Raw genomic sequence first — 23,896 nt, forward strand, 5'->3', positions numbered from 1 at the left:
TCTACAAGAAATAAAATAAATTTAAAAAATTGACCGGTCATGATGGCACAAGCCTGTAGTCCAAGCTACTCAGGAATCTGAGGTGGAAGGAATCACTTGAGCCCTGGAGGTCAAGGCTGCAGTGAACTGTGATTGCTCCACTGCACTCCAGACTGGGCAACAGAGCCGGACCCTGTCTCTGAAACAATACAATTAGTCTTGAATGAAGTTTCATGAAAACTGCTGAATTTGGAATTGTTTGCCTTACTTACTTCACTTCATAATTTATATTTAAGTTTAAGAAATCTAAAATGCATATTGTACAAACAAAACTTTTTTTTTTTTTTGAGACGGAGTCTCGCTCTGTCACCCAGGCTGGAGTACAGTGGCGCAATCTCAGCTCACTGCAACCTCCGCCTCCTGGGTTCAAGTGATTCTCCTGCCTCATCCTCCTGAGTAGCTGGGATTACGGGCGCCTGCCACCATGCCCGGCTAATTTTTGTATTTTTGGTAGAGATGGGGTTTTACCATGTTGGCCAGGCTAGTCCTTGAACTCCTTACCTCAGGTGATCCATCCACCTTGGCCTCCCAAAGTGCTGGGATTACAGGCGTGAGCCACCGCACCTGTCTTTACTGTTATTTTTATGGGTACAGAGTCTCTGTCACCCAGGCTAAAGTGCGGTAGCCCATTCATGGCCCACTGCAGCCTCTACTTCCCAGGTTCAAGTGATCCTCCAGCCTCAACCTACTGAGTAGCTGGGACTACCACCACACCTGGCTATTTAAAATTTTTTTTTATAGAATTGGGGTTTCCTTGTGTTGCCCAGGCTGGTTTCAAACTCCTGGCCTCCAGTGATCCTCCCGCCTTAGCCTCCCAATATGTTGGGATTACAGGCATGAGCTACTGCACCCAGTTTAGGCTTAAGTATCTTTGAAAAAGAGAAAGTGAAATGTAGAGGACTTATAGAACTAGAAAATGGAACATGCTCAAAACCTTGTATTATTTGTTAGTTACTCTTTTGTTAGAGAGTAATTAACTACTTCTTAAAAGGTTTAGGGTATCTTAATATGAGAGTTAATGCTTTAGGTTTATTATTTTGTATAAAGTTAATTTTTTTGTTACTATAAAAATGTATTATAGGAGGTCTGGAAAATACAGAGATATAAAAGAAAATTACCAGCCGGGTGTGATGGCTCACGCCTGTAATCCCAGCACTTTGGGAGGCCGAGGCGGGCAGATCACGTGAGGTCAGGAGTTCGAGACCAGCCTGGCCAACATGGCAAAACCCCGTCTGTACTAAAAATACAAAAATTAGCCAGGCATGTTGCCAGGTGCCTATAATCCCAGCTACTTGGGAGGCTGAAGCAGGAGAATCGCTTTAACCCGGGAGACAGAGGTGGCAGTGAGCCAAGACTGCGCTACTACACTCCAGTCTGGGCAACAGAATGAGACTCTGTCTCAAAAAAAAAAAAAAAAAAAGAAAAAGAAAATTATCTACTGTTTTGCTACCCAGAGACAATTACACTTTGGTGAATTTCCTCTGCATATGTTCTTGCATAGTTATGACCATATTATGATGTTAATTTTTTCTTTGTTTTGACCAGTGTTAATTTATTTATAACTTTGTGTTGTGGTAATGAAAACATAATCTTAGTATAGATTCCACCAAGGTTGTATGATAATTTTTAAATCTTGCTTTTTCATTTAATTCTACAAGTTAAAGGATGTGTTCATTTTAAGTTTCTTGGCATATAACAACATTAAATAATTTTGCTTGTTAATTGTTCACTTGATGGGCAAAAATGATGTCTTATGTCATTAATTACTAACAAGTTTGAGCATTTTTTATTGAGCTAACAACTTTTCTTTTTGTGAGTTCCAAATTCTTTATCCACTTGTCTGTTAACATCTTAGTGGCCTTCTTATTGATTTGTATGAGCTCCTTAAAAGTGGTCTATTTTCTTTTTTTTGTTTGTTTTTTTTTTTTTTGAGGCGGAGTCTCGCTCTGTCACCCGGACAGGAGTGCAGTGGCCGGATCTCAGCTCACTGCAAGCTCCGCCTCCCGGGTTTACGCCATTCTCCTGCCTCAGCCTCCCGAGTAGCTGGGACGACAGGCGCCCGCCACCTCGGCCGGCTAGTTTTTGTATTTTTAGTAGAGACGGGGTTTCACCGTGTTAGCCAGGATGGTCTCGATCTCCTGACCTCGTGATCTGCCCGTCTCGGCCTCCCAAAGTGCTGGGATTACAGGCTTGAGCCACCGTGCCCGGCCAAAAGTGGTCTATTTTCTTTGAATGATTTTCTAGTTTGAGTTTTAAAGGTTTTTTTTTTTTTTTTTCCCACACATAAGCTTATTTTGTGTATTCAAATTCCATCTGGCTTTTGATAGGTTGTTTTCTTTCTCTCTCTTTTTTTTTTTTTTTTGAGATGGGGTCTCACTTTGTTGTCCAGGCTGGAGAGCAGTGACAAGATCATGGCTCACTGCAGCCTCAACCTCCTGGTCTCAAGTGATCCTCCTGCGTTAGCCTCCCAAGTAGCTGGGACCACAGGTGTATGCCACCATGCCCAGCTAATTTTTTGATTTTTTTTTTTTGTAGAGATGAGGTCTTGCTGTGTTGCCCAGTCTGGTCTCAAACTCCTGAGCTCAAGCGATCCTCTTGCCTTGGCCTCCCAAAGTACTGGGATTACAGGTATGAACCACTGTGCCCGGGCATTTTCTTATTTTTAAGTTTAGAAATTCTCTGCTTTTAGAGATCTGATAACTATTCTGTTGTTGCTGTTTGTTTTACTTTGTTGTGTTGATTATAACTATGTAATCCATCTAGAATTTATTTTGAAACATGATGTACGGTAAAGATACTTATTCTTTCTATGATTGTTTTGAATTTTTACATAGGCTCTGTCATTCTTAAAATATTTTCATGCTATTTGAAGAAAAATACTATCTTAAGCTGGTTATTTTTAGTTATTTCTGTAGGCTAATGGTTTTTAATTCCTTGTGAGATTTAAGGACAATGAGAGATGACAAAAAACTTTAATGACAATATATTTTAACAATGGCAAAATAACCTGTTTTCTGACAAATCTAAACTCTCTTATCAGAGTTAAAAGTTTAGACAACATTTGTGATTAGCCTTCTGTTAGTGCAGTGAAAACATTTGTATTTTCTGCAGATAGCATTTATCCATGAAGAAAATTAGAATAGAAATCTGTTCAAATGGAAAATTCTAGACTCTTCAGACAGCTCAGGCTTTTCAAAAAGCCCTGTGCTTTGGCAGGAGCCCAGGATAGGAAGTGTCTACATCTGCTACATTCTAGAAGCCTTCCCCAAATCACTGTAACGTAGCCAAAAGAGCAGTGTATTTCATTACTTTGTGGTTCTGGAAATATCTGGAAGTTTGCCGCAAACTCGAGGGAGGAGACTAAGGAGTACTTCCAATTTTTGTGGTGATCTGTTTTTATTGAGATTCAAGTTAGGGGGACGGTGGGGTTATTTTTTAGCTCTTGTAGAATGGGGAGTTTTCAGTTTGAACTTGAGCCTTTTGGTTTAGCTCATGTCACATAGGAAGACGAGTCAGAGGGGCCTGCACAAAGAGAAACAGGTTGACAAGTCAGTTTAACCAATGGGAGCCTGTTACTGAAGCAAACTATATTGTAATGGTAACTTATTCTCCTGTAAAGTAATAAGAAAGACAAAGTTCATGTTTGTAGGGGAGAAGGAGCAAGAGAAGAGTGCTAGCAGGGCATCTGAGAAAGTGAGGTAAAGCCTTTCTGTTGGTTAGTTTATATCCTCATTTGCCGTGAAGAATCCTCACTAGAAAAGACAGTGCTACCATGGATATAGAGCAAAAACACAAATGGGCTTTGCTGCCAGATTTAAAAAAAGAAAGAATAGAGGCCACAGACATGTCTTAGGCTAAGTTTTTTTTTTTTTTTTTTACATAGAACACAGTTGATAAGAGAAACAAAACTGAAGTCTGGGTCCTTTGAGAGAAAATACTTGTTTAAATGGACATGGCTATTTATTCATTTTGGATGCTCTACAACTTAAAAAAAAAAAAAAAAAAAAAAAAAAGACATGCGCAGTGGTGCAGACCTGTATTTGCAGCTACTCAGGAGGCTGAGGTGGGAGGATCATTTGAGCCCGGGAGTTTGAGTTCAACTTGGACAACATAGCAAGACCCCTGTCTCTTAAAAAACCAAACCAAGAGAACAGTGTCATTGCAATATAATTCATATACCTTATAATTCACCCATTTAGTATTCATGATTCAATGGTTTTTAGTACTTTCACAGAGTCATTCCACCATCAGTCAGTCACCACAGTCAATTTTATTTCATTTATTCATTTTTTTTACAGATGGGGTCTTACTATCTTGCCCAAGCTGGCTTTGAATTCCTGGGTTCAAGTGATCCTCCTGCCTCAGTCTCCCAAGTAGCTGGGACTCCAGGCACCTGCTACTGTGCCTGGCCAGTCAATTTTAGAACATTTTATTGCCCCCAAATCTACAACTTTTGATTGAGTTTATTTTAAAAAGTTAAGTTATAGGAAAAAGATGGGCTGGGTGTCATGGCTCATGCACCAGCCCATCCACCCAAAACTTTGGGAGGATGAGGCGGGCGGATCACCTGAGGTCAGGAGTTTGAGACTGTCTCAAAAATACATATATAATATATATATATATGAAAAAGATGGAACAAATTAGGAATTTTAAGGATTAATCAGCTCTGAAATCTTTTTCCTTTAAAATATATTCTAACATTTTGAAAATGTATTGGTAATTTTTAATATTTAAATAGATAAGTTGGTATATTTTTATGGGAAATTCATGGGATAGGTCCAAATCACAGAGAAAACCTGTTTTTCAGGCTATACAAAAAGACCACCTGCTATTCATTTACTCTAATTGTAATAGTGACTAAGGAGAACAAACTAAGCATGAATTTCTAAGCACAAATTATCAGGTGATAACAAACGTATATTCTTCTCTAATATGGGTGCAGTGGCTCATGCTTATAATCCCAGTGCTTTGGGAGGCTGAGGCGGGTATATCACTTGAGGCCAGGAGTTCGAGACCAACCTGGCCAACATAGCAAAACCTTGTCTCTGCTAAAAAGACAAAAAGTTAATGAGGTGTGGTGGCACACACCTTTGGTCCCAACTACTTGGGAGGCTGAGGCATGAGAATTGCTTGAACCTGGGAGGTGGAGGTTGCAGTGAGCCAAGATCGCACCACTGGACTCCAGCCTGGGCAACAGAGACTCTATCTCAAAAAAAAGAAACAGAACAAAACCACAAAAAAGAAATGTCATGGCAGTACTCTAATTATATGAAAAACAAGATAGTAGCTATTATTAAATTATTACACAATTGATAATAACTGACATCAATTTTATGGGCAACCTTGGAATCTTACTTTTTCATAGAAATAATAGATAAGGAACTTTTCCTTCCCTCCTTTCGTATTTTTTAAGTAATGGCTGCATTTCTCTATTTCTGTTGTAGGTGTGTGATCCTGTAAAATGAAGTGTTCCAAGATGATCTGGTATATATTAATTATAGGAATTCTGCTTCCCCAGTCTTTGGCTCATCCAGGCTTTTTTACTTCAATTGGTAAGTCTTACTACTTGTTGATTTTTTTGGTTTTGCATTTTTTAATTTCCATTTTTTAGTGTTTTAAAATCAGCAAAAACAAATACAGTGTATTCCCAGAATATAGGTTTATTCGCTGCCCCTTTAAAAGGTCCTTTTTAAATAATTTGATATTTTCTTTAATTTTTTTATTATAAAAATGATACATATTCAGGTTAAAATAATTTAATGCATATACTTAGTCTTTCTCAATGCACAGATATACGAGTAATATACTGCATATGTATCTAATCTGCTTTTTCCACTTAGGAATCTACTGTGAACACCAGTTTTTTTTTGTATTATAACTTAAAAAATATTTTATCATGATTATTTTGAATAGAGACAGGGTCTCACCATGTTGGCCAGGCTGGTCTTCAACTCCTGGTCTCAAGGAATTCTCCTGGCTGGGCCTCCAAAGTGCTGGGATTACAACAGGCGTGAGCTGCCACGCCTTGCCCATAAGTATATACTTATGACTCTTGATTCCAGTATGTAAAATGATGGGTTCTCGCATCCTGTTGTACATAAAGAGATTATTTGAAGCTTTTTTAGTGTGGCTTTTATTTATTAAATAAAAATTTAATTCTAATTAGTCTCAAAAACAAAGGTAAAGGGTTCGAGAAATAAAGAAGTAAAGGTGAAGAAACATTAATTTTTGGAAAGTAATGTTGATTTGCAATTTAAAAATACATTTGTAGATGTAAAGACAATTTGCCAGCACAGTCTAAAGCTTGCAAAATTAAGTGGCTTGAAAATTAGAACTGGAACTCTTGATTAGAAGTTTTTGGCTTTATTTTGGTTTATCTGGTAAAAAGGAAGAAAAGATCGTCTCCAGCATATCTGATTCATGCCAGTTAAATTGTCTCATAGAATGAAACAGTGTCAATCATTCTTATTCTTAACATACCTGTGTTGAAGGATATGAGTATTTGATAACCTTCTTCCCCTTCTACTAGGTCAGATGACTGATTTGATTCATACTGAGAAAGATCTGGTGACTTCCCTGAAAGATTATATTAAGGCAGAAGAGGACAAGTTAGAACAAATAAAAAAGTAAGCAAAGTGTTTACTTATTATGACTGACTAAACCTGGATGTTTTCTTTCTCGAGCTAAAATATTCTTTAAGTAGAAATGAAACCCATTTTTGAACCTTACAAAGCCAGTTGAAATGGCTAAAATAGGAGTATAGAGAACAAGTTAGACTTGGGCCAACTTTCACATGGAAGAATATGGGTTGAGATAAGAATATGGATAGATATTGGCTAGGTGCGGTGACTCATGCCTGTAATCCAGCACTTTGGGAGGCCGAGGAGGGTGGATCACTTGAGGTCAGGAGTTCAAGACCAGCCTGGCCAACGTGGTGAAAACCTGTCTCTACTGAAAATACAAAACTAGCTGGGTGTGGTAGCACATGCCTGTAATCCCAGCTGCTTGGGAGGCTAAGGTAGGAGAATCACTTGAACCCGGGAGGTGGAGGCTGCAGTGAGCCAGGATTGTGCCACTGCACTCCAGCCTGGGCTACAGAGCAAGAGACTATCTCAAAAAACAACAACAACAAAAAGGATGGATATGGGAAGTTGACTAATAATTTTTTTTTTTTTTTTTTGAGACAGAGTCTTGTTCTGTTGCCCAGACTGGAGAGCAGTGACATGATCTCGGCTCACTGCAACCTCCACCTTCCAGGTTCAAGTGATTCTCCTGCCTCAGCCTCCCGAGTAGCTGAGACTACAGGTGTACACCACCACGCCTGGGTAATTTTTGTATTTTTAGTAGAGACGGGGTTTTGCCATGTTGGCCAGGCTGGTCTCGAACTCCTGACCTCAGGTGATACGCCCGCCTTGGCCTCCCAAAGTACTGGGATTACAGGTGTGAGCCACTGCACCCAGCCTGACTGATAATTTTAAAAGTATTGCTAATATCTTCTATCCTCCTCTAACCTCTTAGTCAACCCACCTGCTGCTGCAATTTTCCAATTCTACTTATCCTTTACTCCCATGGTTCCACTGTAGAGATTATAGTGATAAGTATGGTTAGTGTTATTTAATTGATACAGTTTTTCTCAAATATGAATTTAATTGACTCATGTTCATAGTTAATCCTGACCTGAGAATTCCTATCTTTTATTTAATGAGTAGCTGAGTGTTCAGTTTTTTCATTTTAAAATATAGTTTCTAGAAACTGGATGTAAAGACTTAGTATAAGTTGATTTAAATGAACATGTAATTGAATTTGGGTTGGGCTAATTTGTAGTTTGTAATAATCAGTTATTTGGCCCTGGAACCTATGAGGAAATGAATTTTTAGACTTTTACTAGAGGGATTCAGTCACAACTTTTACTAAGACAGGGAGGCTCCATGTACTGTAACCATTTGGGAGAAACAAAACTAAAACAAAAAGTCCTATAGTTGTATTGATTCTGCCAAGAGGATCTTGCTTTTTAAAGAGACCTTATAATTTTAGTTTAAAAAGAAACTATAGGTATAGTTTAACTCAAAAAATTCTAGTCATTATTTTTTCTGAGCGTTTCACTAAATTGTGTTTTTCCCTATGAAATATACCTATTCTCAGTTTTTATGTTTTACATCTGTAGATGGGCGGAGAAGTTAGATCGGCTAACTAGTACAGCGACAAAAGATCCAGAAGGATTTGTTGGTCATCCAGTAAATGCATTCAAATTAATGAAACGTCTGAATACTGAGTGGAGTGAGTTGGAGAATCTGGTCCTTAAGGATATGTCAGATGGTAAGTCTGAAGAGATTCCTGAGTAAGGCAATATTGCCACCATCTGTAGAAATAATAAAATTAGTGATAAATTCAGTTCCCAGGAAACCAAGTGTTCAGTGTTGTAACTAGATTTTGCCTGGGTGCGTTTGGTTTGAATAGAGTTAATTTAGTCAAAATCCTGAATTCTTTGACTAAAAAAGAAGTAATTTTATGTATTGTTGACTTTTGTTTTGAAATCTGCAAAAGTGAATAGATTATTTGGCATATAGCTTCATTTCTGAGGGTAATCATTTTTATTTTAGGATTACCTTCAAATTTTAAAAAAGTGTGTATCTGCAATCAATTTTAAAAAATGTTGGGAGTGTTACTATGAAGAGAAATATTAGCTGTGTTCTATCTAGTATTTTGAAGTTTAGAAGTAGTTTGCTCAATGTAGAAAATCAAACTGAGGCTGCAAACCGTAATAGTGAATAAGTGATACAATTGTAGTTGGAGTGTTGAAATGTTTTAGATACTTTAATAACAGACGTGGAAGACTAAATCTGGACTTCAGTAAGGAGGTAAAGGGATTATGCCCCCCCCCCAAAAAAAAGAAAAAGAGACGGAAAATTGCTGAGCTAGTTATGTAGATAAAATACTCCAAAATACTCCAGTGTTTGTAAGCAGTGACTATTATGCACAGGGGTCAGGAAACCTTGAAACAAAAAATATGGCAAGTACTTGTGAATACTTCTTTACTGTGAGAGGGAAGTGTCTGTGATTATTTTCTGTACTATATAACACCTTGGGAACTTTTTTTTTTTTTTGGAGACAGGGTCTCACTGTTGCCCAGGCTGGAATACAGTGGCACAATCATGGTTCACTGCAGCTTTGAACTCCTGAGCTCAAACAATCCTCCCACCTCAGCCTCCTCAGTAGTTGGCACTTCAGGCATAGACCACCGCGCTGGGCCAATTAAAAAATTTTTCTTTTGTAGAAACAAGGTCTTGCTATGTTGCCCAGGGTGATCTCAAATTCTTGGCCTCATGTGATCCTTCCACCTCAGCCTCCCACAGTTCTTGGGATTACACACGTGAGCCCTGGTTCTTGGCCCCTGAACACATTTTTTAAAGGAAATCCACATATTTATTCTCAAGTAATGAACTAAGTTTTTTATAATGTGAACCTTGGGACTTTGTTGTTTTAATCTGTAGTAGTCACTCTACAATGCTATGCTATATATTTTTAATTTTTCTTAGAATTTTGTTTGTAGCATAAGAAATATTATTAGCATTCTATAAAATTTGTAAAATTTGCTAATGAAATTTCCTATAGAAATTGAGACTGAGGCCGGGCGCGGTGGCTCAAGCCTGTAATCCCAGCACTTTGGGAGGCCGAGACAGGAGGATCACGAGGTCAGGAGATCGAGACCATCCTGGCTAACATGGTGAAACCCCTGTCTCTACTAAAAAATACAAAAAACTAGCCGGGCGTGTTGGCGGGCACCTGTAGTCCCAGCTACTCAGGAGGCTGAGGCTGGAGAATGGCGAAAACCCGGGAGGCGGGGCTTGCAGTGAGCTGAGATCCAGCCACTGCACTCCAGCCTGGGCGACAGAGCAAGACTCCGTCTCAGGAAATAAATAAATAAAAATTGCGACTGAGAGTTGGTCATAAAACTAAAAATATTGTTGGAAACAGAGCAGGTCAAAACTCCCATGCTGATCTAATAATGAAATTACACCAATAAAGAGCCACTGCACGTCAGCCTGGACAACATGGCAAGACTCCGTCTCTAAAAAGAGACAAAACAGCATAAAAATATGCTTGATATAAACTCTAGCCCTCTTCTAGTTATTTGTTCATTTGTACATTTTCATTTACATAAAAATGCCAGGTCTCAGCCAGGCATGGTGGCTCAGACCTGTAATCCCAGTAGTTGGGGAGGCTGAGGCTGGCACATCACTTGAGGTCGGGAATTCGAGAGCAGCTCAGCCAACATGGTGAAACCCTGTCTCTACTAAAAATATAAAAGTTAGCCGGGCATGGTGGTGGGCACCTTTAATCCCAGCTACTCGGGAGGCTGAGGCAGGAGAATCGCTTGAACTCGGGAGTCAGAAGTTGGCGTGAGCCGAGATTGTGCCACTGCACTCCAGCCTGGGTGACAGAGCAAGACTGCATCTCAAAAAAAAAAAAAAAAAAAAAAGCCTGGTGTCTTGCTGTTCAAAATACTTAGTCAGCTGGACACAGTTGCTCACGCCTGTAATCCCAGCACTTTGGGAGGCCAAGGCAGGTGGATCGTTTGAGGCCAGGAGCTGGAGACCAGCCTGGGCAACACGGTGAAACCCTCTCTCTACTAAAAATACAAAAATTAACCGGGTGTGGTGACACATGCCTGTAATCCCAGCTCCTTGGGAGGCTGAGGCATGATAACTGCTTGAACCTGGGAGGTGGAGGTTGTAGTGAGCTGAGATCGTGCCACTGCACTCCAGCCTGGATGACAGAGTGAGACTCTGTCTCACAAAAAAACCATATAGTTGATTATAAGTTAATCAGTACAAGAGGGAAGTCTCATACCTAATTTTTATTCACAAGCAATGATACTTATATTAAAATTTTAAACCACTTTTTTTGTTTCTTAAGGAGTGTTTATCATCCATTCTCCTTGGGGTTATATAGTTATCAGTAATTGGTTTGTTAGTTTGATTTTTGCTATACTTTATGTAAATCCTCTTTAAGATTAGCTTTATATATTGTAAATTTTAGTGGATCAACACCATGTTTAATAATTAAACTGATCTAAATATATTTTAGTAAACTAGCTTAGCTGTTGATCTTAAATATATAATTAATATATCTTCCTTGTCCTTGAAGAATTCCACCAAACTTTATATATTTACATATTTATATAATATGTAATACATGGAAGAAGAAAACAACATTAAGAGCACATATTTTACTTACCATCTGTTATCTGGAAGTATAATTGATTGTCAGTGAATGTCATTTTCAGACCCATAAATGTGTTCATTTCCCAAACTTAGTGGATGCACTTTTGTTTTCTTGCTATGTTATATAACTAAAAACTCATAACTATTATGTTAGGTGATCTTTACCTGGTAATACAGATATAATTTATGTAACAGCATTACAGTTCTTAAACAATATTAGGCTTTTATAAGATTAAACAAGTTAGAAGTGTGCCAAGTCTCATTCAGTGTATTTAAGTTTTTCTTGTTGAGTATGTAGAACTTTTCATGGTATGGTAGAAAATAATAAAATAGATTTTGAACAGTCCTTATTAAGTCTCTTTATGGGAAGTTAATGAGGTTTTACAGTCTTTTTTTCTTTTATTTATCTATTTCAAGGCTTTATCTCTAACCTAACCATTCAGAGACAGTACTTTCCTAATGATGAAGATCAGGTTGGGGCAGCCAAAGCTCTGTTACGTCTCCAGGATACCTACAATTTGGATACAGATACCATCTCAAAGGGTAATCTTCCAGGTAAGATCATTCTTCCATTCTATAAAATACCATCACCTAGCTTCTCTGTTGAGTCCATTAAGACAATGTTAGTATAAAAAAGACTTTTGCATTTTAAGATTTTAAATTGTAGTTTGTTTCATAGCCTTTGAAGACTAAAGAATCACCTTCCCTTTCTCTTAGGGCTTAATAGTTATGGGTAGGCTTCTAGTTTGTTACTCTGAAATCTTGTATTGATAGAGGCTAACTTAAGTAGGAAATTTTAGTGTGTAAAGAAAAGAAACTATCATTTTACCAAATGTTTTTATTCAGAACACCTAATACTATTTGTAAGCTTTGTATGTAAAGCTATAAGGGAGTCGATAGTCAAAGTTTATATGTTAAATAATTAAAAGCCAAGATGTTTTGGATATCCACATATGTTTAAAGCGTTCCTAGTTTCTTACCTATTTTTTGGCAAAGTCCTCTTTTTAACTTACAGTTACTTTCATGATAATTTACTTCTGCCATCCCTCACTTTTTCAAAGTTTGTGACTTATTAACACTACTATCTCCTGTCATTGTCAGCTGCAGAAATAAAATATGTTGTCTCTGTCTTCATACTGTAATTGATTTTCTTTCTTTCTTTTTTTTTTTTTTTTTTTGAGACGGAGTCTCGCTCTGTCGCCCAGGTTGAAGTGCAGTGGCCGGATCTCAGCTCACTGCAAGCTCCGCTTCCCGGGTTTACGCCATTCTCCAGCCTCAGCTTCCCCAGTAGCTGGGACTACAGATGCCCGCCACCTCGCCCGGCTAGTTTTTTGTAGAGACGGGGTTTCACCGTGTTAGCCAGGATGGTCTCGATCCCCAGACCTCGTGATCTGCCCGTCTCGGCCTCCCAAAGTGCTGGGATTACAGGCTTGAGCCACCGCGCCCGGCTGTAATTGATTTTCTCAGCAAGAAAAATCAGTTTATCAAAATATTTTCTTGCTCATCTCCCTTTATTTGAGATGAAGGTATCTGTTGGTAAAGACTAAACATGGTATAATAGTAAATAAAATTTATGTTAAGCTGGAATATAATTCCATTAATTTGAACTTCCAAAAATGTACAAATTTGCAAATTTTATTTTCAGTTTCTACTAATATTATACATTATAACACTTGATAAGATTATAATCTTATTTTTAAAATTGGCTTCAGGTTTAAAACACATTTAATAGATATTAAATAATATGTGCCAGCTATTATGTTAGGTACTGAGGACACATAATGAACAAGACATACACTACCCTTGCCATTAGGGTATTTAACATTCTTTTTTTTTTTTTGAGGCAGTCTCGCTCAGTCTTCCAGGCTGGAGTGCAGTGGCCGGATCTCAGCTCACTGCAAGCCCCGCCTCCCGGGTTTTCGCCATTCTCCAGCCTTAGCCTCCTGAGTAGCTGGGACTACAGGTGCCCGCCACCACGCCCAGCTAGTTTTTTGTATTTTTTAGTAGAGACGGGGTTTCACCGTGTTAGCCAGGATGGTCTCGATCTCCTGACCTCGTGATCCGCCCGTCTCGGCCTCCCAAAGTGCTGGGATTACAGGCTTGAGCCACCGCGCCCGGCGCATTATCCACAGTTCTTTGGCTTCACAAGTGATTATGTCTGTAGGATAAATTCCTATAAATAAACTTATTGGGTTAAAGGGTCTCAGCTCACTGCAAGCCCCGCCTCCTGGGTTTATGCCATTCTCCTGCCTCAGCCTCCCGAGTAGCTGAGATTGCAGGCGCCCACCACCTCGCCCGGCTAGTTTTTTGTGTTTTTTAGTAGAGACGGGGTTTCACCGTGTTAGCCAGGATGGTCTCGATCTCCTGACCTCGTGATCCTCCTGTCTCGGCCTCCCAAAGTGCTGGGATTACAGGCTTGAGCCACCAGTGCCCGGCCTAACATTCTTACAGTATAGTAAGATGAGTGCTCGGATGAGAGAAATTCAGGATACCACCATGTGAGCACGTCAAAAGAAACCTATTGCTGAACCTCATAAGAGATGTAAAGGAAGAATTCCTGGAAAATATGACATTAAAAAAATTGAGATCTGGCCGGGGGTGGTGGCTCAAGCCTGTAATCCCAGCACTTTGGGAGGCCGAGACGGGCGGATCACGAGGTCAGGAGATCGAGACCATCCTGGCTAACATGGTGAAACCCCGTCTCTACTAAAAAACACAAAAAACTAGCCGGGCGTGGTGGTGGGCGCCTGTAGTCCCAGCTACTCGGGAGGCTGAGGCAGGAGAATGGCATAAACCTGGGAGGCGGAGCTTGCAGTGAGCTAAGATCAGGCCACTGCACTCCAGCCTGGGCAACAGAGCGAGACTCTGTCTCAAAAAAAAAAAAAAAAAAAAAAAAATTTGAGATCCAATGGGTAAGGAATTAGCCAGAAAAATGGGGGAGAGGGAGAGAGGAATGGGTGTGGAGGAATGGGTGTGGGAGAAGTGTTCCAGACAGAGGGAACATGTAGAAAGGTCAAAAGGAGAGAGCATATCATATTCAGATAGCTAACATCTAGTTTGTATGGCTTAATGTAGAGTGCAAGAGGTGAATGCATCAGGTGGATATGGGGGTTTGGCTTTGTGAGAGTAGTGAGAGCTGAGACTAGAGAGGTAAGCAGAAGCCATCTCTTGGAGAGCTTTGTAAGCCATGTGGAAGAGATTGAACTGTCCTGAGTGCAATGCGGAGCTATTAAAAAGTTTGTAAGGGGAATTTATGATTTTTCCTTTTAGAAATAACATTCTGGCTGCCAAATGGAGATTGGGTTGGGGCCAAGGGACAAAGAACCAGGGAGGAGGCTGTTGCAAATATTTAAGTAAGAGGTGATAGTGGATAGATTATCAAGCTACTTATTGGAGTAGAATAGTAGAATTTGATGATGTACTTGATCAGAATTTCTGGCTTCATCAACTGGATAGGTTCCATTTAACAAAATAGGGCTGGCGTGGTGGCTCATGCCTATATTCCCAGCACTTTGGGAGGCTAAGGTGGAAAGGATCCCTTGAGGCTAGGAGTTCAAGACCATCCTGGGCAGCATAGCAAGTCCCTGACTCTACAAAAAAATGAAAACTTAGCTGGGTGTGGTGGCGCTTACTTGTAGTCCTAGCTATTTGGGAGGCTGAGGTGGGACGTACTCACACTGCTATGAAGAAGTACCCAAGACTGGGTAATTTATTTTAAAAAAGAGGTTTAATTGACTCACAGTTCCGCATAGCTAGGGATGTCTTCGGAAACTCACAATCATGTCGGAAAGCACTTCTTCACAGGGTGGCAGGAGAATGAATGAGTGCCAGCAGGGGAAATGCCAGGTGCTTATAAAACCATCCTATCTCATGAGAACTCACTATCACAAGAACAGCATGGGGGAACTGTCCCCATGATTCAGTTATCTCTTCCTTGTCCCGCCCTTGATAGGTGGGGATTATTACAATTCAAGGTGATATTTGGGTGTGAACACAGAGCCAAACCATGTCATGGGAGGATCACTTGAGCCCAGGAGTCAAGGCTGGAGTGAGCCGTGATCACGCCACTGCACTGCAACGCAACCTGGGCAACAGAGTGAGACCCTCATTTCAAAAAACAAAAAGCAAAAAAGAAAACATCCCACCTCAGCCTCCCAAATGTGTGGTGGTGGTTAATAAACGTTGTTTAGATTATGTGTTTTGTTTAAAACATGATTATATTCTCATCAAAATGGTCTTGAATATTATTTAACCCTGATTTCACTGTGTTTAGTCTTAGGGGCAATATTCATTCTTTCTCAGCTACTTTTTATCTCCTTGTTAACTTTTTCCCCTCTTTTATCACAGTTTTGGGCTAGTTCTTACTGACTTTTCCTTTCATGCAAATTACTTACAAGTAAAATGACTGAAATTTCTTAATCACATTATATCCTATAAGTGGTAAAAATAATAGCATGAATGCTAGCATAAGAGTTTTTAGGCTCCCCCAACCCAGATTATTTTCTATTGTTAATAGTCAAATATCACAGATGTATTCAAAGGCTTCTTGTGCACTTTCCCTTCTTTAGAGCTAATGACTGTTCTGAACTTGATGTGTATCCTGTCATCTTTTTATACTCTATCATATATATTGTCCATTGTATTGTTTTTAAATTTTACGTGAATAGTGCATCACACCCTATGTATCTTTCTACAGCCTTTTTTTAACCTAATATGTTTAGTAAATTTATCTATGTTGATCATGTTCATCTTACTGCTAATGTGGTATTGTATAACATTATTTATTCATTCTTCTGGGGATGGATGTACATTTATATTTTATCCGATTTTTTGCTTTATCAAATGAGGTTTGATACATCCTTGTTGAAATTTTTGTGACCATGTACTCATGTGCAAGAGTTTCTCTTAGGGTATAAGAAATCATAGGGTATTTGGTTTTTCATCTTGCTTACCAGATGTGGCCAGATTGTTTTCCAGAGCGTGTATTTATACTCTCACCAGCATTGTATGAGAGTTCCCATTTCTTCATATCCTTGCCAGCTCTTGGTTTTGCCAGACTTTAAAACTTTTAGCAGTTTGGGTGTGAAATGGTGGGGGTGAGGGAGGAAGGATGGCATGTATTTTAAATTTTCTTCAAACAAAAAAGTCAGAGAAATGCTTAGTGGATTTATATTGATGCCACATCACTGCTTGATTAGTTTCATCTGTTTCTTTTACCACTTTGGGCCTACCTGTTGAAATGCTTTGTTGATATTTTCATGTAAAATCTGATAGGTTATATGCATTTCGACATCAATGTTGTCCTTATAGTTCTTAAGGACTTCCTTTAGTTTTCAGATGGTTGGTTCCCAACCCTGATTTGTTGAATAGATCCGTATCTGCCAAAGATATCATGCTTTTTTTTAAAGCTGTGATTTTTTTTTTTTTAGGTGGTGGGGGTCAGTAATAGAAAATGTCTTACATATAAAATTCAATTTGCTTCATGTGGAAATTGAATGTTCACCCTTCTGGTCACTTGCATCACTGTCTTCGTAAGTTAATAAGGTAACTGCAGCAAGCAGTAGATTCTCCAGACATCTCTGGGGCTCACTCAGCTATGAGTGTACCATACTGCCTCAGAGGTGGGACATTAACTTCTAAGTATGTGCATTTTAAACATAATTCTCCCTTACAAATTAAGTTTTGATCCATTGTGTGTTCTTGTGAAGTGCAAGAATTTTTGAATTACATGTCTCTCTCAGTTTACATGGATGAACCGTAAAAATGTATTTCTTTTTCTTTTTTTCTCTTTTTTTGACATGGAGTCTCACTCTGTTACCCAGGCTGGAGTGCAGTGGCGCAACTCAGCTCACTTTAATCTCTGCCTCCTGGGTTCAAGTGATTCTCCTGCCTCAGCCTCCCAAGTAGCTGGGATTACAGGTGCCTACCACCACGCATGGCTAATTTTTGTATTTTTAGTAGAGATGAGGTTTCACCATGTCAGCCAGGCTGGTTTCCAGCTCTTGACCTCAAGTGATCCATCCACCTCAGCCTCCGGAAGTGCTAGAATTACAGGCATGAGCCACTACGTCTGGCTAAAAATGTATTTCTAAGTAATGTTTTTCCTATAGTGCCTGTGATATTATAGTTTCTTTTTTCTTTCTTTTCTTTCCTTTTCTGTATTTTTTAAATTTTTTTTGCGACAGGATCTCACTCTGCTATTGCCCAGGCTGGAGTGCAGTGGCACAATCACAGCTCACTGCAGCCTCAACCTCCCACGCTAAGGTGATCCTCCTACCTCAGTCTCCCAGGTAGCTGGGACTACAGGCACGTGCCACCACAAGCAGCTAATTTTTGTATTTTTTGTAGAGACAGGGTTTTGCCATGTTGCCCAGGCTGGTTTCGACCTCCTGAGCTCAAGCAATCCACCCTGCTCAGCCTCCCAAAGTGGTGGGGTTACAGGCAAGAGCCACTGTACCTGGCCTGATATTATAGTTTCTACTGTGACAATAAATTAAAGGACTGTTTTTAGTGTTACTTTCAGTTTGGTTTATTATATTCAATTTGGTATGTTAGTGTCTGTCATCCCTGCCTCTTCCTTTGAACTAAAGGGATTTACAACTCATTTCTCATCAAATTCAGTTTGCTTTATTTTTTTTTTTGGGGGACGGAGTCTTGCTCTGTCACCCTGGCTGGGGTGCAGTGGCACAATCTTGGCTCACTGCAAGCTCTGCCTCCCGGGTTCTTGCAATTCTCTTGCCTCAGCCTCCCATGTAGCTGGGACTAGAGGAGCCCACCACCATGCCCGGCTAATATTTTTTGTATTTTTAGTAGAGACAGGGTTTCACCATGTTAGCCAGGATGGTCTTGATCCCCTGACCTCGTGATCCGCCTGCCTCGGCCTCCCAAAGTGCTGGGATTACAGGCGTGAGCCACCGCGCCTGGCCCGGTTTGCTTTTTATATGAAGCTTTTTACAGTCTCCTTTCTGCCCATACCACTTTCCTTGTTTCATTTTCTTCTTTGTTTTCTTGCCTATTTACTTCTTATTCTCATGTTCTCTGCTTTGGAAACCGTCTTCCTTTTCAAATACTGCATTACTTTTCATTTATTTTAAAAATCAGATTCCCAGGCAGTCTGCCTTTAATATTGTTAATACAGCAGTAGGTAAGACAAGCAGAAATACTTTACCAAAGCAGAATAGCTAAAGATATTCTACTATCTCTGCCATGCTTGTTCAAATAATGTTACCAGAATATCCGGTTATGTAAAAAAATATTACTGGTGTTATCTACATGGATTAATGGCATACTGTTATCTCATGTGTTTTGCATGTCCCTAAGAGAAACATTTATAATTGCTGCATTATGAGCTCATCTTCTCAGTTTACTGGTTCTCGTAACTGAAAAAATAATAGCATTGTCAAAATTTAATATGCATCTTTCGTTTTTGGAACTAAGTCATGTTAAACTATTAAGTTAGTTTCTTAGCATCTGCTATTATTGGAATGTGTCCCTCCAAAATTTAGGTGGTGAAATTTAATGGCCAGTGTGATAGTATTAGGAGGTGGGGCCTACAGGAATGGGATTTAAGGCCCTTATGAAAGAGGCTTTATGCAACCCCTAGCTCTCTTGGCCTTCCACCTTCACCATGTGAGGACATAGCATTCTTTCCCTCTGGAGGATGCAGCAACAAGGTGCCATCTTGGAAAAGGAGAGCAGTCCTCACTAGACAATTGAACTCGCTGGTGCCTTGAATCTTGGACTACCCAGCCTCTAGAACTGTGTGAAATAATTTTTTTTTTTTTTATAAATTATCCAGTCCTCTATTACTTTGTTATGGGCGCACAAGTGCACTAAGATAGTATCCTTTCCTAGAGTGGAAGGCGGGATAGAGACTTATTTAAGGGAAAAACATCAAAATGTGGGTCTTCATCTTCATTTTAGGAGTATACTGATAATCAGTTACTGTCTGTAAGTGACTAATGGGGGGCCAGAAAAAATGCATATGGAGGTGATTGAGTTGAATATTTGATTATATTGGGTCATGTGATCCTCCAGTGCATACACCTACAAGCTTGGACTCTGTTTGATACTGGAATTCAACAGCTCATTGTCAGACGAGGGCATGCTTTTCTGTAGTTTACAAATGTCTGATCATTAACAAAACGTGCCCATAACTTTACTTCCTTTTGATTTATTTCTCATGAATTCCTTTTCTGTTAGCATCTTTTTAAAAACATATGTGACCACTGTTGGATAGGTTATAGCTAAGTCTGGTTCTGGCCATTTTAGTGACTCTTTGAAGTGTATTCAATCAAAATTTATTAAAGAAGCCACCAATGTGTTTGTTTCTCCACCAGTTTTCTTTGTGATGTTATCAGACACTTAAAAAATGTGTACAGTTTTATCTGTTTTATCAGAGAAAATGTAGGCTAGTCTGTCTTTGACCAGTAGTTTCTTTTAAAAACTACTCTTCTAGAATCATGACTACTAGTATAATATTGACTTAGTCTCAGAACTGTATATTCTGAGAGAAATATTTTTGGATAAGTAGTATTTTCTTGTCTAGGCTTGTTGTTATTTTTTCACATACCTGTCATTTTTTTTTTTTTTTTGATAGTGTCCGGGAACTATGTGATTTTCTGTATAATAGCACAAAAAGAGCCCTGTAGGACATGACTTTCTCCTTTTTTCATTATTTATAAAACTTCTTTTATTATGGAAAATATCAAATATCACACACAAAAATAAAGGTAATAACATAATGAACCTATGCCATCACCAAACTCCAGACGTTTTAAACATTTTGTCATTCTTGGTTTATCTACTCCTTCCACCCTTTCTTTTTGTTTTTGTTGGAGTATTTTAAGAGCAAATCCTAGACGTCATGTCATTTTATCCATAAATAATTCAACACGCATATCTAACTGATCATGTCTTTATTAAAATTTTTTTTTTTCGGGGCAAGATTTCACTCTGTCACCCAGGCTGGAGTGCATTGGCATGATCATAGCTCACTGCAGCCTTGGACTTTTGGACTCAAGCCATCCTGCTGCCTTAGCCTCCTGAACAGCTGGGACTATAGGTGCGTGCCACCACACCTGGCTAATTTTTAAATTTTTTGTAGAGATGGGCTCTTGCTATGTTGCCCAGTCTGGTCTTGAACTCCTGGCCTCAAGTAGGTATTTGTAATTTATTTTAAATTTTTTTTAGAGACAGGGTCTCACTTTATTGCTCAGGCTAGAGTGTAGTGGTACCATTATGGCTCACTGCAGCCTTGAACTCTTGGGCTCAAGTGATCCTCCTGCCTTAGCCCCTTAGCCTCCCAAGTAGCTGGGACTATAGGTATAAAACACCTGCGCCCAGCTGGTCTTTTTAAAAAAGTAACATAACCACTTACTGTCACCCTGCTTAACAAATTGGCAATATTTCCTTAATATAATTTAATATCCAGTCAATATTGTTTCTCTGGTGATCTCAAAGTTGTCTTTTTACAGTTTTTTTTTTTTTTTAATGTCTGTTAAGTCCCTTTTATCCCCTTTTCCTTTTTTTTCTTTCTCTTTATGACATTGGTTAGCTGAGGAAGCCTAGTCATATGTTACGTGGAATGTTCCACATTCTGGAGTTGACTACTTGGTGGTTAACATGTTCTTTTAATGGCTATGTTTCCTACACATTGGTTAGAACTTGAGGCTTGATTAGATTCAAGTTAAATTTTAAAATTAACTCCATAGGTGGTGCTATGAACTTTCTGTTGAACTGCATGAACCAACACCTAATGTCCTGTCCCACTTTTTATGATGCTGATTGATGAGTGGAGTTCAGGTGATGAGAGCTTGATCCCTCCATATAAAGTTCTCCTTAAGTTTTATCTACTGGTTTTGGCAGCCTTTGATGATCATTGCCTAGAACCACTATTTCATTAGGGGTTACAAAATGGTGATTTTTTTCATTCCATTATTCCTTTTACTTTTATTAACTGGAAGTCTATAAACAGGAACGTTCCTTCATGAGCCTTTTGGTTACCCTGAACTGTATATAGGAAAGGCAGGATAAGTCTATAATTAGTCTTCTTTATCAGTTTTCCAAGTAATGAGTTAGTGTCCTAACCATTTTTAGTAGTGATACATAATTTTCATGACATACCATGAACTCATAGATTTTATTTTATTTTTTGTATTTCAGCCTATTCAGTATTACTTCGATCTCAGATTATCCCATTTTAGGCCAGTGGAGAGCATCTTTAAGTAGGCTTGTTTCTTTGAATTGACTATGTTATTAATCTTTTGATAGAGAGAAAACTTCCTTGCTTTCTAGCACAGTTTTTTTCCAGGTTTCTTTTCTACTCCAGAGTAGCAACTAGGTATTTCTTTAATGAGCCTTGGTCCTTCCCCCACCACCGCCCCTGAAGAGATAGGGTCTTGCCATGTTGCTCAGGCTGGAGTGTAGTGGCTCTTCATAGATGTGATCGTGGTGCACTGCAGCTTGGAACTCCTGGGCTCAAGTGATCTTTCTGCTTCAGCCTCCTGAGTAGCTAGGACTACAGGTGTGCCACTCCTTGCCTGGCAAGGCTTGATTCCTTTGAACAGGGATGACATTTAAGCTGCAGAGTCTAGCTAGGTTCTAGGGGTGATTATTGCTATCAAGTTTGTCATAAACAGAGACAGGAAATATGAAGTTTATATTGTTCAATTCAAATTGAAAACCACGGGGTTTATATTTCTATCTCTTTTGAAAATTTGGTTCCTAAGGATATGAACATGATTAATCTTTTATTTATACTATTAACTCATACTATTTTAGTCATACTATTAATAACATTAAGACTACTGAATACAGTTTTTTTGCACTTTATATCCTTAAAATACATGACTCTAGATATGATCAGTCAAAATCTTGTTTTAAAGACGTCTGAGGTAATTCATTTCTCTTTGTGGCTATGCCCTTAAAATGTTACACAGTTGGGTTCATTTATTTCATTTCCTCAGATTTTTAGGGATTGTCTTCGTTTTTTCTTTTGATTCATTGTTTTCATTTGTTTGCTTGTTTTAGAAACAGTATCTTGCTCTATTGCCCAACCTGGAGTGCAGGGGCATGATCGTAGCTCAGTGCAGCCTTGAACTCCCAGGCTCAAGGGATCCTCCTGCCACAGCCTCCCAAAAAGCTAGACCTACAGGCATGCATGTACCACCATACCTGGCTAATTTTTAAATTTTTTTAATTAAAAAATTTTTTTATTTTATTTTTTATTTTATTATTTTTTTGAGATGGAGTCTTGCTCTGTTGCCCAGGCTGGAGTGCAGTGGTATGATCCTGGCTCACTGCAAGCTCTGCCTCCTGGGTTCACGCCATTCTCCTGCCTCAGCCTCCAGAGTAGCTGGGACTATTGGCACCCACCACCATGCCCAGCTAATTTTTTGTGTTTTTAGTAGAGACGAGGTTTCACCATGTTAGCGGTCTTGATCTCCTGACCTCATGATCCACCCACCTTGGCCTCCCAAAGTGCTGGGATTACAGGTATGAGTCATAGCTCCCAGCCTTATTTTTCTTTTCTTTTCTTTTTTTTTTTTTTTTAAATGAAGACATTGTCTCATTCTTTTGTCCAGGCTTGTCTTGAACTCCCTGGCTCAAGAGATCGTCCTGCCTTGGCTTCCCAAAGTGTCGGGATTACAGGCTGTAGCTACCATGCCCAGCCAATTTATTGTTTTTAATTATGTAAAACTTTTAAATTCTTTGACAGTCCAAACTAGACTAATAAGATACATTAACAGAAGTCTCACTTTCATTCCTGTACTTTTCAACCTATTCCCTTCTTTTTTCTATGTGACCATTTTGTTAGTTTTACTATTTCCAGTTTTTTAAAATATAAGCAAATGTATGTGTACTCCTATGTTCTCTCAACATAAAAGATAGCATACTGACAAGGTGTGGTGGCTCACACCTGTAATCCCAGCACTTTGGGAGGCCAAGGTGGGTGGATCACCTGAGGTTAGGAGTTTGAGACCATCCTGGCCAATATGGTGAAACCCCATCTCTACTAAAAATACAAAAATTACCTGAGCATGGCGGTGGGCGCCTGTAATCCCAGCTGCTCGGGAGACTGAGGCAGGAGAATTGCTTGAACCCGGGGGGGGCACGGAGGTTGCAGTGAGCCATCACACCACTGCACTTTCAGCCTGGGCAACAGAGTGAGACTCCGTCTCAAAAAAAAAAAAAAAGCATACTGTAAATACTGTTATGTACTTTGGTGCTTTAATTTATTGATATTGATATGCCCCAGTCATTACTTCATATCATGTATAGAAATCCTCATTTCTTTTTATAGCTACATGTTATTACTCTATTGTGTGGAGTTTCTACAGTTTTTTTTTTTTTTTTTTTGAGATGGAGTCTCGCTCTGTCGCCCGGGCTGGTGTGCAGTGGCCGGATCTCAGCTCACTGCAAGCTCCGCCTCCCGGGTTTACGCCATTCTCCTGCCTCAGCCTCCCAAGTAGCTGGGACTACAGGCGCCAGCCACCTCGCCCGGCTAGCTTTTTTTGTATTTTTTAGTAGAGACGGGGTTTCACCATGTTAGCCAGGATGGTCTTGAACTCCTGACCTCGTGATCCGCCCGTCTCGGCCTCCCAAAGTGCTGGGATTACAGGCTTGAGTCA

At 39.4% G+C, this 23,896-nt stretch overlaps 1 protein-coding gene across 2 annotated transcripts in view; it reads left to right on the forward strand.

Moving 5' to 3' along the window:
* P4HA1 (prolyl 4-hydroxylase subunit alpha 1) overlaps nt 1-23,896 on the forward strand; it is a 90,598-nt gene that overhangs the window by 10,250 nt on the left and 56,452 nt on the right. For both annotated transcript variants that reach the window (XM_010373075.2, XM_010373074.2), the window contains exons 2-5: nt 5,484-5,591; nt 6,569-6,665; nt 8,204-8,355; nt 11,682-11,819. In XM_010373075.2, the coding sequence (XP_010371377.1) occupies nt 5,501-5,591; nt 6,569-6,665; nt 8,204-8,355; nt 11,682-11,819 (478 nt within the window). In that variant the 5' untranslated portion in view covers nt 5,484-5,500. The remainder of the gene's footprint in view (nt 1-5,483; nt 5,592-6,568; nt 6,666-8,203; nt 8,356-11,681; nt 11,820-23,896) is intronic.

The sequence above is a fragment of the Rhinopithecus roxellana genome, chromosome 11 (assembly GCF_007565055.1).
Source record: "Rhinopithecus roxellana isolate Shanxi Qingling chromosome 11, ASM756505v1, whole genome shotgun sequence".
In the NCBI taxonomy this organism is placed as follows: domain Eukaryota; kingdom Metazoa; phylum Chordata; class Mammalia; order Primates; family Cercopithecidae; genus Rhinopithecus; species Rhinopithecus roxellana.